At 46.4% G+C, this 18,612-nt stretch overlaps 1 protein-coding gene across 3 annotated transcripts in view; it reads left to right on the forward strand.

The window, feature by feature from the left end:
* The window catches only part of msps (msps cytoskeleton-associated protein 5), a 63,374-nt gene that overhangs the window by 39,001 nt on the left and 5,761 nt on the right, over positions 1-18,612 (forward strand). For all 3 annotated transcript variants that reach the window (XM_089565686.1, XM_089565688.1, XM_089565687.1), the window contains 8 exons: positions 40-216; positions 3,056-3,188; positions 3,786-3,962; positions 5,550-5,737; positions 8,642-8,723; positions 10,224-10,412; positions 10,928-11,068; positions 13,629-13,715. In XM_089565686.1, the coding sequence (XP_089421812.1) occupies positions 40-216; positions 3,056-3,188; positions 3,786-3,962; positions 5,550-5,737; positions 8,642-8,723; positions 10,224-10,412; positions 10,928-11,068; positions 13,629-13,715 (1,174 nt within the window). The remainder of the gene's footprint in view (positions 1-39; positions 217-3,055; positions 3,189-3,785; positions 3,963-5,549; positions 5,738-8,641; positions 8,724-10,223; positions 10,413-10,927; positions 11,069-13,628; positions 13,716-18,612) is intronic.

An 18,612-nucleotide genomic window follows, 5' to 3' on the forward strand; every position in this document is an offset into this window, starting at 1 on the left:
GGTCGTTTCGCTCGTCCCCCCCCCCCCCCCCTTGTGCAGGCGCCCCAGGAGTGGCGCTCCCCTGGGAGCTCGTCCGCGGTCGCTGGGGGTGACCCTGAGCTCGGACTTGGAGAGGATGCTGGAGCAGGCTGCCCTTGCTCCGCCCAAGGTCACCAGCCTCCATGAAGTGGACGCCGATGCCATCCTGGCCGAACCAGCTGTACAGCTGCCCTGCAGGTGAGCTTCATCGCCTTAGCCTTGGCTGTGCAGCTCTGGAGCCATTCATTTTCCTTCTCAGCATCATTGTTGCATTGTACAGAAAAGGTAGCTGGGCTTGTGCTATGCATTTAGAGCTGGAAAGGTGACTTCAATTGTTGCTACCTCGTGCTGCTATGGGAACATACCATATAAACTTGTGTAAGAGCCACAATTTTTTTCCGGATTCGAGGGCCAATTTTCGGGATGCGGCCCACAAACGCGATGTGCGATAAAAGAAATTTTTTTTTTAAAGTAACAGCACACTAGTCAGGAAATGAGCAACATTTATTCTATGTTCAATCGTCACTTGCGGAGTACTTTGACTCAGAGCTGGTGCTGTGCTCTGGTGCACGCTCATCCGAAAAGAAGCCGCTCAGCGTGTCCGCTGTAAATGTGTAGCCGTTGTTCCGCACTTCATCACATGGCAGAGCAGCTCTTCTTCCAGTTCGGGAAACTCGCATGGCTTGCCTCGGAAAGTGCACTTTTTGCAGCTTGTGTTTCTCAATGCATCCTTTTCGTTGCACTATCATCGGACGCACTTCTCAGCCACGTAGAATTTCCTGCCCGCCGTACGCTTGCCATGTTAGAGAGCTAACTCTCAGCCTTGTAGCTATTAAGGTGCTCGCCCATCGGGCTAAAACTGTTACGCTCAGCGGCAGCACACGAAAGCCACAACCGCCACAACTACTGCGGTGAACGCGCTAACATGCCAGCCACAAACGGCTGGAGCTGCCAATACTGATGCCGATGTGGATAGCGGGAGGTCGCGGCGGAGAAAAAAGTTTACGATGATGATGGCCACGGCCTCGGGTGCCATTCATGAGCGGCACTTGGAAGCTCCTGTGTGTGTGCATGGCCTCCACGATCGAATGCACCGTTGCTCACAGCCGGAGCTGATCGCAGAGGCCACATTGCGTGCATTTAGAAGGCTATTCCTGCCTGGGTCATGGAAAGTTCAGTTGCAGACCTTATGCATTTATTTTTCTTTTTTAACATTTCCTTCAAAAAACTGGATGCGGCCCATACACGGGTGTGGCCTTGGCACACATTTATACGGTTAACCATAATCTTTCTGGTGGCTTTTGGATGCTTCACTACTGTGCACCTGTGCATGCGGAGAAGCTGTCCCAGCATCAGATAGTAGTGGTCTTTTTGCTTCTCATGTTATGTTCTCTAGACCTAGCACACTCGTAAGTAAGTGATCATTGTAGTTCGCAGTGCCTAATGGCAAAGTATCTGAGAAGAAGCTGACAAATTTATCCTCTTCATATTGCATCCCCACTGGACTGACCTGATCTATGTTAGTGCTTTTTTTTCTCCCCGCTTCGCCCTTTTGCACATAGGCACTGCGGCAGGTGAATTTCAGCTGTGTTGCACACCTCCTGGGTCAGTCCACCTGTATGTTTGCGCATGTGTGGTTGGTCGCTAAACATAATATACAACCAGACTTTGTCAAGATTTTAAACATAGTTGCCGGGAAATAGTGTTGTCCTGGAGCGTATTAACTGGGAGAAAACTCTAAAGGACATTTTTGATGCCTGCGATTTTCAGCGTATGGACTGGGAAATTGCACGAACTGGGAACATGTCAACAAGGTTTTATTGTATACCGTATTTACTCGCATAATAGGCGCACTTTTTTTTCCAGAAAATCCGGCTCAAAGTTCGGGGTGCGCCTATTACGCGGGGTAAAATTTCCGGAAATTTTTCGACTCACGAAATTGAACACACCGCGTAAACGCACTCGTGTACGGGCCGCACCCCGTTTTCGCGAAGAAAATGTTAAAAAAAAAGATCCATGTAAGGGTCGCACCGAAACTTTCCACGACACACGCGGGAATAGCCTTTGGAATGCACGCGCCGAGGCCTCCGCGATCGGCTCCAGCTGCGCGCAACGGGCGCTTGATCGCGGAGGCCACACACGTGCACAGGAGCTTCCAGACGCCGCCCACGGAGGGCGCCCAAGGCCAAGCTCATCATCATCGTTTTCCTCCGCCGCGAGCTTTCGCTATCTATATCGCCATCAGCATCTCCAGCTCATTTTTTTTTTGTTGTTGTTGCTGTCAAGTGCCGGGATTTGCGCAATAGTTATCGTGGTTTATGGCTTTGCTGCGGAGCATTGCTGTTTTAGCTCGACGGGCAAGCACCTTAACAGCTCCACGGCTGGGAGTTTGCTCTTGAACGCGGCAAGCGTGCGGCAGGTCGGAAAATACGACGTGGCCGAGAAGTGCGGCAGTTGCGACTGCGGCGTCCCTAAATTTTCGTACGCGACTCCAAGCGCCGAGGTTTTCGCGAGCCTAAGTCGGGAACGTTTCCGGCTGGAGATGAAGCTTTCCAAACAGATGTTTAAAGTGAGCATCCCTGAAAACTGTGTGCGGCTGTTCTACGCGATGTCGCTGTACGTGCTGTGGGTCCGCAGCAGCTGCGACGGCAGCAGCACTAGTAGGGACTAGTAGTCAGTTCAGCAAAAACTTTGTTAAAATAAAGATTGGGAAGCGGGGGGTGGCGAGGCTTCGGCTTGCAATCGTGTAAATACAGTATCGATCACAGTGCCAAGTTCGGGGTGTGCCTATTATGCGAGTGCGCCTATTACGCGAGTAAATACGGTATATAGTATTCGTAAATACATCAGAGTCATATTTGATTTGGTAGCAAAGCTACACTATTCTGAAACCCCTATTACTATTCGCAAACCCCTAGTTGTGCCTTCTCCCCCTGTTCAAAGCTTCGTGCATGCAGAACTGTTGTCTGGAGCCTGCGGGCTACATGCAGCAATACTTCCCATGTCTGACGTTCCTGCTGTCTCGTGTGCTGTGCAGGCGACTGGAGAAGAGTGCCAGCCCGCCGAGCCATCACGTCCGCAGGCTTCCCGCCGACGCGCATTCCCTGGGCATCCTCATTTCCCAGTTGACATCGCAGGAGATACCCGTGGTGCTCGAAGGCCTAGCCCAGGTATCTCTCCTCCCATGCTCTGCCTAGTTGCGTTGCATACCCTTGCTCTTCGGGCATTCCGGTCATTTGTCGTTTCATGTGCTATGTTGTTTGTTAGGTTTAGGTTTATGTGGTTTAACGTCCCAAAGCGACTAAGGCTATGAGAGACTCCGTAGTGGAGGGCTCTTTAACGTGCACTGACATCGCACAGCACACGGGCCTCTAGAATTTCGCCTTCAAGAAATTCAGCAGCCGCGGCCGGGATCGAACCCACGTCTTTTGGGTCAGCAGCTGAGCACCATGACCACTGAGCCACCGCGGTGGCTCATGCACCATGACCACTGAGCCACCGCGGTGGCTCAGTGGTCATGGTGCTCGGTCATGGTTTGCTGTTCTAAGCTGTTCTTCACAGCTTTTAGTCCTGGCTCCTGCTTTTCTACAGAAAAAGAATAAACTTTACTCGAGGTTTTACTGTGTTAGACTATTGCACGGCTCTATTCTAGTTTCATTTGTGAGCACTGGCATGTGGCAAACTGCTGCTAACTCGGTGACTAGGGACCTTCGCGCTGGGCCAGCAGGTAGTTGGACGCACCGTGCCTTGTTTCGTGTGTGTGGCAGGTGGACAGCCTGTTGGAGACCGACGGGGGCTCTGTGCTGCTGGGCTCTGCCGACCAGCTGGTGAATATGCTGGCTATGCAGTACCGGCTACTGCACAACAAGCACATCACTGACGACCGAGTTGCCAAGGCAGACGTGGTCGACCTGTACCGCCGCATGGCCGCTGTGCTGCTCAAGGTGCCTGTCTCCTCCTCCCCCCACTATAGCCGTACACTGGGCAAAACCAACACCCTTTACCTTGTGCCGCTCATTAGGCCGGGCAGGTAGTACGAAAGCGGGAACACTACGTACCGTATTTCTTTACCTCATGCCGCTCGTTAGGCTGGGCAGGTAGTACGAAAGCGGGAACAGTATGTACCGTATTCCTTTACCTCATGCCGCTCATTAGGCTGGGCAGGTAGTACGAAAGCAGGAACACTACGTACCGTATTTATTCGGATCTAGGCCGATAGTTTTTTTTTTTTTTTTGAAAACACGAGATATGAAACTCTTAGGTTGGCTTACAGTCAGGGAGTTTGTCGTTGTATTAATAAAATATGATGACAGCGCATAAAAACAAAAAAAAGCTCTCAAGTGGCGCCCCCATGAAACACGAACAGAAGACTGCACTGTAGCCTATGCCAATTAAAGCACATAAGAGCAGTGTAGTTCAAAAGCGTAGCTTTTTGGGCTTGTTGGTGCATGATCACAGTGAGAGAATATAGCGCAGAATAGGACAGGACACAAGAAGACACGAACAACTTGAGCGCTCGTGTTCTTCATGTCTTCTTGTGTCCTGTCCTACTTTGCGCTATATTCTCTCGCTAAGAGCATTGGCGGCTGCCATTTTGACCCCGTTTCCTCTTCATTTGGTGGTGTGGGCGCGTGATAAGCTCTGCAGTGACAAGGACGAGTGAGCAGAAGCAGGTTTGTGGAAATAAATGCCATTTTCATGCTGTTCCTGCTGTTGTTCTCACTTTTCTCATCCGGCTTACATTTGAGGAAAGGTTTTTTTTTTTCCTCATTTGGCTTTCAACTTTGCGTTGCTGGCTTAGAATAGAGGCCGGCCTAGATTCGAGTAAGCACAGTAGCTGCACCGCTGTGTTCATGTGTCCCCATGCTTGTGTTAGTGTGTGCTTAGTATTCCAAACAGTACATGCTGCAAGTTTATTATGCTACCAGAAGTCTGTATATCTTGCCACTTGCGAAAACCAGTTCTATTGACACATGTGCAGGTGCAGTGGATTTCGCGATTTCTACTTGAACTGTCGGTTGCCAGCTTACAGGTTGAGTCTGCTAACCTCATGTGCAAGGATTGTCTGACCTTTTTAAGCATGCGTTAGTTGAAATGGCTTATAACGAAATAATGGACATAACAAAGGAATGATGATTTCCCTTGGAAGCTCGGCCAACACGGGATGTAACGAAGTTGCGGCTATAACAAAGTAATCGTCGGATTCCTTCAACTTCGTTATAACGAGGTTAAACTGTAGTCGTTTACTAATGTTCGTCTTACGGGGATAGGAAAAAAGTCCAAATAATCAAGCATTCTGAAAATTGAGCACTTTGATGTTAGACTGTTCTGTGATGCTGTTTAAGTAACCCGGATGCTTAAATGGTCAGCAGCCTAGCAGTAGGTTGATAACTGCATTGTTGCTTGTCCATACATATCGACACTGCCTCAAAACAATGTTTTTGCTGTTCGCGGTTCAAGCTTCACGCATGCTGGGAAATCTGCTACAGGGAGGGTACTGGAGGGGTTGTGTGTTGTGCTCTCCTCTGCAGGTGTTTGACGGCCGTCCCCTGGGGCGACGGGTGAGCAGTGGCATCCTGAAGGAGCTGCTGCCCCAGCTGCTGATGGTGCTGCTGGACAAGCGCATCACCGAGCTCCGCCAGGGACCCCAGTTGCAGCGCTCCATCAACGTCCTCGCTCTGCACATCATCCGCAACGGGAACCCCACCTGCGTACTTGGGTGCGGAACCCCCCCCCCCCCCTCTCTCTGCACGAAATTTAGCAAGTCTCTGTACACGTGGGAAGATAACCACGGTGAAGTTGAAACCATGGTCAATTTGAAGGTCTCATGCACTTGACAAGTCGCTTTAACGGTAACACAGAGGGTCATCCTGGTAATTGGGCGGGAACGGTATGTGATGTTTTTTTTTGTTTTTTTGTCTGTCTACTTGGGTCTTCAACTTGAAGAGGCTATTTATTCTTTTCATTGGGAGTCGTATGTAAAAATAGCCGTGTGCACTGACAGGCGGTTTGCTGCTGCAGGAAAATGCAAAAGCGTACAAATATTGAGTAGCCCTCTTGCTAGGAGTGTACAAATACCGTATTTACTCGCATAATAGGCGCACTTTTTTTCTAGAAAATCCGGCTCTAAGTTGGGGGTGCGCCTATTACGCGGGGTAAAATTTCCGGGGATTTTTCGACTCGCAAAATTGAACATACCGCATAAACGCACTCGTGTACGGGCCGCACCCCGTTTTCCCGAAGAAAATATTTTTAAAAAATTGTGTAGGGGCCGCACCGAAACTTTCCACGACCCACGCGGGAATAGCCTTCGAAATGCACGCGCCGAGGCCTCCGCGATCAGCTCCGGCTGCGCGCAATGGGCGCTTGATCGCGGAGGCCACACACGCGCACAAGAGCTTCCAGACGCCGCCCACGGAGGGCGCCCAAGGCCAAGCTTATCATCATCGTCGTTTTCCTCCGCCGCGAGCTTTCGCTATCTATATCGCCATCAGCATCACCAGCTCCACTTTTTTTTGTTGTTGTCAAGTGCCAGGATCTGCGGTAGCAAGTTAGTTCATCGTGGTTTGTGGCTTTGCCGCCGAGTGTTGCTGTTTTAGCTCGACGCTACACGGCTGGGAGTTTGCTCTCGAACACGGCAAGCGTGCGGCAGATCGGAAACTCGACGTGGCCGAGAAGTGCGGCAGTTGCGACTGTGGCGTGCCTAAATTTTCGTACGCGACTCCAGGCGCCGAGGTTTTCGCGGGCCAAAGTCGGGAACGTTTCCGGCTGGCGATAAAGCTTTCCAAACAGACGTTTAAAGTGAGCATCTCTGAAAACTGTGTGCGGCTGTTCTACGCGATGTTGCTGTACGTGCTGTGGGTCTGCAGCAGCTGCGATGGCAGCAGCACTAGTGAGGACTAGTAGTCAGTTCAGCAAAAATGTTGTTAAAATAAAGACTGGGGGCGGCGAGGCGTCGGCTTGCAATCGTGTAAATACAGTATTGGTCACAGTGCCAAGTTCGGGGTGCGCCTATTATGCGCGGAAATAAAAAAATCTGATTTTTCGCGACCAAACTAGGGGTGCGCCTATTATGCGAGTGCGCCTATTATGAGAGTGCGCCTATTATGCGAGTAAATACAGTATTCGTATGAAATTTCGGTTGAATAGTAAAGTATTCAATATTTAGTTCAATCAGAATGTTTGGTATTAGAAAAATCAAAGTGTGCTTCTTGGGCAAATAACATTTTTGGAAAGCTTGCTTCATGTGGTTTTGGTTCAGCATACCTCCTCCGGGATGGCACCGCGGAGCACGCACAGCTAAAGTCCCAACTTCATCAACACTTCCTAGGCGTATGCGTCACATGCCTGCGCGCCCGTGCATCAACTAGAGCCCGTCTGCGCACATACGTGGCACCCGGATCCGTACCTGTAGATTCCCGCATTTACATGGAACAAGTTCAGCCAGTGGCTGCAGCTGCTCTTCTCCACATGAAATTGACCAATCAAGAATGACCGTGCAAGCTCAGAGGGGGTGCTGAGCTAGCACAAGACACATGGAAATGGGTGCCCATTTCCAACGCAACACACAGAGTGGCGCTTGGCATGTAGTGCATTCTAAAAGCAGCAGCTGTGCAGTGATGCATTTGCAATTAAAGGAACTATGAAATTATATCTGTATTTTATCACTTTTTACCACATCGAACCTTCGTCAACATTGAAGGAGAAAAAAAAAATGGAGAAAACAGGTTGCGACTGCACTCAGTCATGCCCCAGCCCGCCCATGTCAGTTCGGCACGTCCAGTGAGAAGGCTCACCCAGATTGCCTGCTCTGCATCAGAAGGGGGAGGGGCAGCTAAGAACGCGCGGTCAGGTGTCACCCTAATCGGTTGCAGGCAGTAATTTTTAAAAATTATATGTAAGGGATGCGGTCCACGCAGAGCTTTTAAATTTGACGCACATACTCCTGAAGTCTGCCTCTACAGATTTGTTGCTTTTGGTTGTGACCGTCAGTATCGTTTCAGGGCCCCTTAGAGAGCAACAGTCGGAGGCCCCACATATTGGTCTCACACCCCACAAATATGTGGGCGCTGCATGTAGATCGACTCCCCCCCCCCGTTCCCAATGGCAATTTTTGCAGAAAGTTGCCACAGCTTGAATCAGTTTGACAAAGCTTCAGTGCACTTGTTCTTTCATGTACTAATGGCCTTGTGTGTTAGTTCTAGCTGTTTTGTGTGCTAGAAATATTTGAGATTATTGGAAAATTGCTATTCGCTTCGAACCAGAAAGCCACCATTCGCACACCTCGACTTATTGCACACTGAAGTGTTTTTGTGTTCACCATTTAAGTAGCAGGAATAGTTTTGCCTTTATTTGTTCATGTTTAGGGAAGCATGGAGCGGAGGCAAGGAAAGGTGAAACGTGTTCTCTTCATTGACTATAACCATTTTTGCTGAACTTAGTGTTAGTTTTAAGCAGTCTAGATGCACTGTAAAGGTTTAGAAAAAATAAACTCGGATGTCTTACGATTTATTAGACTTGGCCTTCCAATTTACCCCTCTCATTCCCCATCACCGCTCTTTCAAAACTCGTTGGAGGTCGTGGCAAGTAATCAAGTGACACTGCCTTCTTCCTTGTCTTGCAGCGCATTGATAACACACCTGCACGACTGCCTGGGCAACATGAGTACCCAGACATCCGAGAAGTACATCGACTTAGTCGTCAAGGCAAGTCAACTTCTTCCCTTCTCTTCCTGTTTCCCTTTTGAACTCAGTTTTCAAACTAACTGGCCTTTTCTTTTGTTTTTAGAACTCTTAGCTTCTGTAGGTATGGTTGGTACATTGTGCTGTCTTTTGCCGCACGCAGTTCAAAAAAAGTTTGGTCAGTGAAGAAAGTGTTGGCAGGTAGTTTTGACTAATGCAGTGGTTCTCAAATCATCATGGGCCTTTTTGATGTCCATGAAGATGCACCTGCAGTCCACAACTACAGTTTATGGCTAGATGGCAAGGAAAGAGGGAATCCGGTGTCTTTAGTTGTATCTGACATGTCAGTACATGAGACACATACACACTGATTAGCATCCATTCAACTTTTCGAACTCCTGTTGAAAATGAACCATTCACCTAAGCTGACTGCATTTTCTTGGCCGTTTACACGAAATTGCTCCACCCCTCAGTTATAGGATCATGCCATGTGTGACACACTAAAGCAAAATGTGGGCTCCTATTTGTTTTCTAAGCTTCATCTTGTTTTACTAAATTGGGGTTTCTGCTCAGGCTTTGATTTTTATGGGTTTTCGATCGAGGTGTAAGCCAACCTTTCAACGTGGAAAAAATGACAACAGAGGAGAAGGCACGAAGGTGCTGAAATTCGCATTTTGACTACAGATAACTCAGTTTGTAACAAACGCATCCAAAAACTCTTCCTGGAGGACATTCGTGAAGTGGAGTCCTTCAACATCCCGGGCATACCGCATCTTTAATAGAGCCCCTTTAAATAGCCTGCGGAAGAGCATGCTGCATTCTTTCTAGGCTTTAATTTTCATGTGGACTCCATCTCCCCATTCGCATTTATTCATGGTCATGTTATTGTCATTCAAACGTTTTGTGGTAGTGTGAAATGTGAAAACTGGAAATAAATTGGTACATAACGGAATAATTACAATGGAAAGAACAGTATTCCCAAGTTTCTTTTCTGTACCAAGACTACATGTTAAAGTAGCCAAATTACCACGCAGCACCTTTAGAACCATGAGATCATCAACCGATATTGTAAAGACACTGATATAGCAAAGATTTTTGCTGGTGCAAGCAACTTTAGTATGTAGAAAGGTTCTACTGCTCCCCTTCTGCGTATACCTGTTTACGGTGCAGTACAGTTCTGGCTGCTGTCTACTTTTTTTTTTGTGGTTCACCCGTTCAGACACTCTCAACATGGGCGCATTGTACCACAGGGGTTAGGAGTGCAGTGAAGTAGCTTTAGCTGTCAAGTTCAGGTAAGAAGCACTCTGTGCTATGATTGGTCTTCTTGAAATTACGTTTATGTATTAAAGACATCTGATTCGCAGAAGCTTTCGTCCGTTCGTGTGCACACAACGATGTTGGGGCATGAGTGTCAGTTTGCTAAGCCAGTTCAGGTGCCATTCTATCCTCCTGTGCATCAGTCTGGGCCTGGCTCCGTTTCTGAGTGGCCAGAATGAGTGACTGTCCTTTTCGGCTCCCATGCAGTGCCTGTGGAAGATGATGTCCTCGCTGGAGAGCTGCGTGGATGAGCTGAGCCTGGACACGGTCCTCGTCGATTTGCACCTGTTCCTGAAGGCCTACCGGGGTTCCTTCTGGGAGGGGCGGCCCTCGGACACACCACTGCGCACCGTGCGAACCATCATCTACAAGCTGGCGGCACTCAAGGGCCACAAGGTGGGGTGGGGAGCCTCTTTTAATGGGCAACTTCGAGGGTTGCTTTTGATGCACATATTTCAGCGAAAGTTTTATTGAGGTTTCTCTTTGATCTCCGTTTTTTTTTATGCAAGATATCAGAGCCGTAGGGCATTTGTTTTGTCACATATGTGTTTTAGAGCTTCCCATTTCGAGGCCTTCATTCTGGCATTTTCTATGGGCAACCGCATGTTTCTAATGTCACAAGCTACCAACTGTTGATATTTACTGTGTGCTCGCCCAACAAGAGAATGGATGACTACCAGTGTAGCCACCAATGTAATAGCTTGCATCGGCCATCACAGAGTGGTATGTGACCCCTTCATTTTTTATCGTCACGAAATCTCGTCTCATTAAAAATGACATGCAAATGAGATGACTTGCTGCAGTAGTAATGGATTTTTTGTGTTCGGCAGTCCAACACGGGCAGCCTGTGAAGCACACTACCGGCCAAGCACTGCAAGACTGAGCTGTGGGCATTTGTTTTTATTCCACAGCTGCTGACGTACGCTGAAATGGTGCCGGGCCAAGAGGAGTCTTCCCTTGTGAATACGATAACCAAGATGCTGAAGATGCATGCTCGAAAAAGTGCTGACATCTCCGCGAACAAGGGCACCTCCGATGACTCGCTAAACAAGGTGAGTCTTTTGTAGCAAGTTGCCTTGTTGGACGGTTTTTGTGGAACTTGAACAGCGTGTTTATGATTTATTCCCGGTTGGTTGAAGGTATTTACAGGTTAGCAGACTGCATTTGTAGGTACCCTCGTAAGTATTGCAAATTTGTATGAATTATGCAAAATGTTCATTGGAAAGCTTGTTCATTTACACTTTGAGCCGGAATGTTGTGTTGTTAACACTTCTTACTTTTAACAAGCCAGTTTATGGGGCATTTTTGTCTCTGCATAAACATAATTGTCAAGCACCAACAAACGGTGGTGGGAATTCCTACCAGATCATCTGTTTCTGAGTTAGTTGGCGCATTTCAGAGAGCAACAGCCAACAAGAAAATGACAAGGGAGCAATACGTGACTTGATGGCAACACTAACAAATTAGCCTGATGAGCAGAATCAGTCTCTTGTCATATCTCCTTTTCTTGTTGGCTTTAGCTATCTTTTTTCCACAGTGAATTCTATCAGAGGTGCTTATTTACTGCATGTAGGGATGGGAAAGCGGCATAAATTGTGGCATTTCGATAAAAACAGCATTAAATTGGCTGAAAACATTAAATTAGCTGAAATTGCACCAAAGTGTCCCAAAGGCCAGGCATGCCCCTCACAGTTTTTTAAATGCGAGAGCGCCTCATCAGAAAAAAAAAAATTAAAAATAAAATAGAAAGATTGACGGTCATAAAGTTCGCTCATTGGCTGGAGAAAAACGAAGTGACTTCCGGTAAAGGCACCAGCAACTGCTGGTACTATTGCATTGCCAGCACACAAAAGTAATTAGGTGTCCCTGTGAATTTTCACGCAGTATGTTACAGCTTTTTCTGGTTTTTGGTGGGGTGGGCTAATACAGTTGAATGTCGATGTAACAAACTTCATTGAAATTCATAAAGTAACGCATTTTATTTTTATTTTTTGCATTTCTCAGTCTCTGCCCCATTGAAAAACATATTTTTTTCACAGTTTAACGAAGTAATTTTACACCACACTTTCAATTTAACAAAGTCCTCAGCCTCAAAAACCTCAGCCAAGACAGACCACGGTTTGCAGGCACCCTTTTATGCACAGTCGTGTTGTTGACAGGCTTGTCTGTGGAGCAAAACCATCTGTGGTTTACATATGACACCTGCAGTGGGCATGCTTCTCTGCCACTAGTCACTTACGTAGTACAGTGAAGCCTGCTGCTTGCTATCGGTGCTGGCACTGCTTAGTGGTGCTAGGGGGGGGATCAATGTATCAGTTTCTTTTGCCTTGGCTATTTTTAGCCGGAAAATGTTGGTTTATGGGGTTTAATGTCCCAAAGCGACTAAGGCTATGAGAGATGCCGTAGTGGAGGGCTCCGGAAATTTCGACCTCCTGGGGTTCTTTAACGCCAGGTGGTCGAAATTAGCCGGAAAATTCCGCAATGGTCCTTTAGAGCTTTCTTCCCTCTAAATGTCACCAAGTAGACTCTTTCAAACGGCATCATTGCCGCACACCCATTGACAGGTGCCTGGTGGTTTGCTTGTTCATATCGTTCATCATTGCTAACCATAACGTATTTTATTTAACACGCTGGCAGAGTCATCTTTAAAATTCATTTCGTCCCGAAATTCGAATTGACTCTAATCGTGCCATCGAGATTCTACTGTATATACAAGGTTCCCTCTACCAGGATTGTTCTAATAACTTGCAACTTTATTTCGACTGCTGAAACATAGGAACCCCGGCTCAACGAAATTTGCGATTAACAAAGTTTTCGGCTGCAAGTACGACTTTCAAGTTTCAGATACAGTCAAACCTCAATATAAAAAATTCATATAGTTTGTAAATGGAGAACGCTATTCCAGTCACACCATATTTTTATTATTAGAAGTAGTTGTCCCTTCTTATTATTCGAAGTTCCATTTATCTGGACTCACATTTATCCATTAATCTTGGCATTCCTAATGTTTCTTATTAGTCACTACATTGTTGCATCGTAAGAAGGGTTGATTAGAAATTTCTTTAAGAAGCAGTACACGCAGCATACGGTCGAGCCGATCCATCCGTATTCTCTCTACTTCCTCCTGTTCTTTTGTACGCGCAAGTGCATGCAGCGCACCTGCCACACTTCATCTTCATCACAAACATCTGTCACTTTTCCCACAGTTCACCTTGCTTTTTAGGTGCAGAATCAACTACAGTCAATCAGTAAAGGCTCGAACGCCTTTCTGCCCTTCATGCATTCACATTAGAGCATGCAAGCTCATAACTCCAGAAAAAATGCCCAAATTCAGTTAATAATTAACTCTCTTATAAGCTATAAATGTGGTCACCGAAATTAAAGTAGGTGAAAGGAAAGGCAGGGGCTCGAGCCATGTGTGGACTTTAGGTGCTTGGAGAACCCAAGAAGCACCACAAGGAGGCACCCTTTGTTTCAGCCGAAAGAGAATAATTTTGCATGGCTTTTGATAGCTTAGTGTCATCCTTAGTGGACAACTTGGGTTTGATCTGGTGAGCGGTTCTCTGCCTGCTGGTTCATAATATGGATGGTTCTCGTTGCGTTTGTCGCCAGAGCAATGACGAGCAGGAGCAGAAGGCCATTCACCAGCAGTACAAAAACATCGTGCACAAGCTGGCCAGCGAAGACAACTTTGACGAGGTAGGCTGGGCTGCCGTAATGCCACTTTGAGCATTTAGCAACGCAGGCAGTTGCTGGAAGGTCAGTGGCCCCTTTCTTTGTGCATCGTGGACCTCTGAGAGACTGTGCCTTGCCAGGTGGCATCTACTGTGATATAGCACTTTGTACAATGCGCCATTCCTGAACTCTTTCTTTTTTTCTTTTTTTTTCTGTGGACTGCTGCACACGCGTGTGTCTGTGTATTTGTGTGTGTCAAGGAGTGTTAACGTTGATTGCCATGCTGTTTGCGAGAAGCTTTGCAGGAAGCTTCATCAAGAATATGTACTTTATCCATGTGGGGGTCTTAGTGACATTTTGATGAAGTTTTCATCATAGTCTAGTTGTTGTAGAAACACCGCCCTTGGTAATATTTAGATTTGCTGTTACCGTTAAGCTTCACCTGGGGTAAGTGAAGACAGACACGAAAGAGGCCTAAAGCGTTGCTTGTAGGTAGTTTACTACACTTGTACGAGTTTCAGTCTGAATCTTGCAGGGCTTTATTTTCGCATTTAATGTTGGCATTTACAACTAATACAGGATATGCCCTTTTTCGCAAGCTTTTCTCTTATTGACTGCCTCAGTTTAGGTGCATTTTGAAGGGACACTAAAATGAAATGGGCTCTGTCTTTACATTATATAGTTCAGGCTTTATAAGACACAGATAATATGGCTGTGCTTTAGAGCTCTCTTGTGTTCAAAACACCGAAATAGAGATCCCTTGATGGTCAGTGCTTGCATGGTGCAGTACATTGCATGTCATTTTCATCAGGTGTACTCGAGTATGATGGCTTCATTCAGATTGATGGCCCAGGCCATTAGCTAAGCCAGCATGACTAAGTTGAAGTGCATTAAATGACAGCTAATACAAATAGCTTCATTAGAGCGCTTTTTTTTTTTCTGTAAAAAAAAAATGCATGCATGCATGCATGAAGACCTGCGGACATGGTTTGGAGACTGACCTTGGCTCTCAGCAAACAAACTGAGGATGCATAAAAATCGCTTTTAGAGTTCCTTTAAACTCACCTGCGATGTAGTCTGTGGTTCTTTGAAGATACCTTTGTGTAGCTGCTGCAGCTAGCCAGGGGATAGATATCTAAAGCACTTTGTGTCCTTGTAGGCCGAGACAAGTTGGTGTGAATTTTGCCCCATTTTGTGCATATGTGGCTTTTACACCTGCATGTTGCTGTACTTAACTTGTTTGGAGATGGCGCTCTCATTGCGTAGTGCATTTAATGCGTGCGTTTTAAGTGTTGTCAGTAGTTCCATGTGTTCATTTACAATGAGGCTTCTTAATGAAGGACCTCACCATACGAGGTTTTTACTATGGATGTGCATTTAGAGTTCAAATTTTCAATAAAATAAGGCCATGTGGTGGCCGATCACCAAGGTGCACAACAAGTACTAGGAACTTTAGTCCCGGTTGACAGAAACAAATAAAAGGCAGCTTGCAGCCCCGAAGAAAATGTCTGTGTTCATTTCATCTCCTGAAGAATGCATGTTTGAAAGTCGCTGCAGTTAGGTTATAACAGCCAGCATCATTAAGGGCCTGAACTGAAAGGTATTGGGGTGTGCTATCAGAAAAACCAGCAGGATTTCGCTATGTGAACAACATCTAATTCACTCAATATGAACCATGCAAAAACCATGTGAAGTACTACAGCATGTTCAGTAAATTCTGCAGTGTTTTCAAAGTGTAGCTGCTAGAGAACAATGAACAAAAAGGATATTTATCAGCCTTATGAGTCTGCGTGGCAAGATGATCGTTCGTCATGCTTTTTATTAATTGGCTAGCACTCAGGGGTAATATTCAAAGGTTGAGTGTTCTGGACCAGCCTCTCTGTTTTCTCTTGAGAATTTATGGTACAGTGACAGACTCCTTGGTGCCATCAAAATGGCATTTATGTCACTCGGAGAATACTCCCGATAATTCGGATGTGTCAACACATGCGATGCCAAGTGTAAACAGGTCACGCAGCCAAACTGCCCTGGACGGCGAAGCACGGCAGCACAGCGGCTGACCTTCGGCATATCAGCAAGCACCTGCATGACGGTAACCACGGCACTCAATCATGTGACTACCTTGAGCACACTGGTAGGGCGGTACTGCTTGTGCCACGCGCATGCATGGCCACTAATAGTAACATTCAGTCAATCAATCAGTCTTTATTTCAGGCGCCCAGGAACAAACCTGAAGTTTGGTACTGGTACAATAAACACAAAACAGTGTAGACAAATTGTCACAGTTCATTTGTTAGTTGTTCAGTTGTCACAGTTCACAGTTCTGCATTGTTTTTCTCCAAGATGAATAAACATCAGTTGTCAGCAAAGGATCAAAACAAGCATTGGAAACAAGTGCAGAGCACAAAGCAAGTAGCAGACAGATGCCTAACTGGAGCTTTGTGCAGAGCGTGAGGAAAAGGCAGCTGAAATGCCCTTCTCACACTCCATGCTTAATGCTCTGCTACAAGAGTGTTTGCGTGGCACTGAACTGCCCCTGTTCTTTTTATTTCTTGCACACCACACCGCTTGCTCCAAAATGTTACTGTGGAAAGGGCATTTTTCATCCTTTTATTTTTAGCTATTCTTTCTGAAGATATGCACCATAAACTGAGTAGTAATTAGTCATAAATTTGTCCATTGCCATCACTGGTAATGCCAGTGGCCGTGGAAAGGAGCAGCACGTACCACTGACCACGCACTTTCATATTCCTGCGGACATCTTCGAGGCCTGTACTTGCCGTATCCTGAAGTGTCCACAGAGTCACATCCTAATTTATGCTGCCCTGTGCACAGTTAGTAATGGTCTTCATGTTTCTTTTTCAACCTAATAGTCAACTGAACTGTGCTGAGGCTGTAATTGTTGGCAAGCAGTGCGTACCTGGCCATTTTGTCTTCTGTCATCGTTTTGTAGCAGAATAGGTTTGGGAAACTTGCGCATGGGGCCACGCTTGCTGCAGGGCAAGAAGAGCCAACATTTATGGCCTGCGTCATCAGAGTTGCTCTTTCTGTACTTAGTATACAGTTGCTCTTTCTGCCGCCGCGGTGGCTCAGTGGCTATGGTGCTCGGCTGCTGACCCGAAAGACGCGGGTTCGATCCCAGCCGCGGCGACTGAATTTCTTTGGAGGAGAAATTCTAGAGGCCCGTGTACTGTGCGATGTCAGTGCACGTTAAAGAATCCCAGGTGGTCGAAATTTCCGGAGCCCTCCACTACGGCGTCTCTCATAGCCTTAGTCGCTTTGGGACGTTAAACCCCATAAACTAAACCAAACCAGTTGCTCTTTCTGTACTTGGTAGACATAGTCCCAAGGTGTGTTTAAACTGCTGCACTCGCATGTGATGAGAATAGCCTCCTGCCTCCTGCATTGATTTGTGTTCATATTTATTCTTCTCACAGTTTTCTCCTTTCACATCCTTTTCTAAACCTCTGCTGAATTTACGGGTAAATTTGTGCATTCATAATCAGTACAGATGCTGTGGTATGCATGGGGGGGGGGGGGGGGGGGGGGCGGTCATTTTTGTTGTTGTTTTTTGTTTTGTTTTTTTTTTATTCTGCAGTGTAGTGCATTTCTTGGATGCACTCAACTTTGCGTAGGTGTTAGACTGGCTTTAAAGGGATGCTAAAGGCAGTTTTATACGTTATGTGTGTTCACTGCTTTTATACATAGTGCTTTGAATCACGCTTTCAAGTGTTTAGAACCATGCTTGCTTGTGCTTCCCGTGCTCACTGCAGCTGGTGATGCAATTTTGCAGTGATGCAGTTTTCATTCCTACTAGGGCCCTGTAGGACTGTGCTTGGTTCTTCCTGACCAAAATGTCCAGCTAGCTAATTTAGAATGACGCAATGGGATTATTACATCATCCAATGTCAGGTGGAACCATATAGGTGTTTTGTTGTCTGTGTTTGCTTTAAATGTAAATTAAAGCTGTTAAAGGTCAGGTACTGTCGTACGTTACTTGGTTTACAACATACAGTAATATGAAAACGCATTTCAGTGACCCTTTAATATATGTTCCCATCTCCTCATTCAAGCCGATGGTTCATTTGTTGATGGTCATGTGTGCGTTTGTATCGCTGACTTTTGTGTAGGCCTCTTAAGAACTGCATCATCAGTAAAGGGACTTGTTTTTGCATGTTTGGCTTACTTTATTACTAAGCCTTACCATGCATGCATGAGTTCTTGTCGATTGTTAACCCAAATTCACATTCATCCTAGAAAATATGGTGACTCAGTATGCGTTGTATACCCAAGCATTCTGATTAATAAACTTGTACATGGATTCCTGACTTGGTGGCTAAATTCTTTCTGTGCATTAACATAGCATGCTTGCTTTTGTGTACAAAGCACAGCAGTGCCATGGCAATGCAGTGTCCTTCAAACATCCAGCACTTTGCCCGAGAAGCAGTACCGCACCTAACAGTTTACGAATGACTCTTGTGACTTTTGTTACTTGTGGTTTTCTTTCCTTCTTGCATAGTCCGCTTTCTGTGTGTCGATTGGCTACCTGGTAGGGATGGACAGTTTCTGCAGCAACAGTATAGTGACTCATTGCCAGGCCGCCCTCACATTAGTATCTGCCCAAACTGTGAATTCCCAAGTTTTATTGGAGCCTAAATGTTAATCTATGGAATCCAAGGAATTGACCTGGCTTGATTATGACCCTGCAGAAGTGACGGGAGAACTGTCTGGAATGATGCACAGAATCATTACGGACCAATGTTTTCACGGCATAGTTTAGGCAGTAATGAGGACATACGAAAAGGCCTTTGGTCTTGCTTACATCTTTGTGTTTTCAACTGCAGTTATTTGACCGTTCATTCACAGGCTTGCCAGCACTTCGAGTGTGAATTCCCCCCCCCCCCCCCCCCAACGTCACACA

The sequence above is a fragment of the Amblyomma mixtum genome, chromosome 1 (genome assembly GCF_055824585.1).
Source record: "Amblyomma mixtum isolate Tamu chromosome 1, ASM5582458v1, whole genome shotgun sequence".
Taxonomy (NCBI): domain Eukaryota; kingdom Metazoa; phylum Arthropoda; class Arachnida; order Ixodida; family Ixodidae; genus Amblyomma; species Amblyomma mixtum.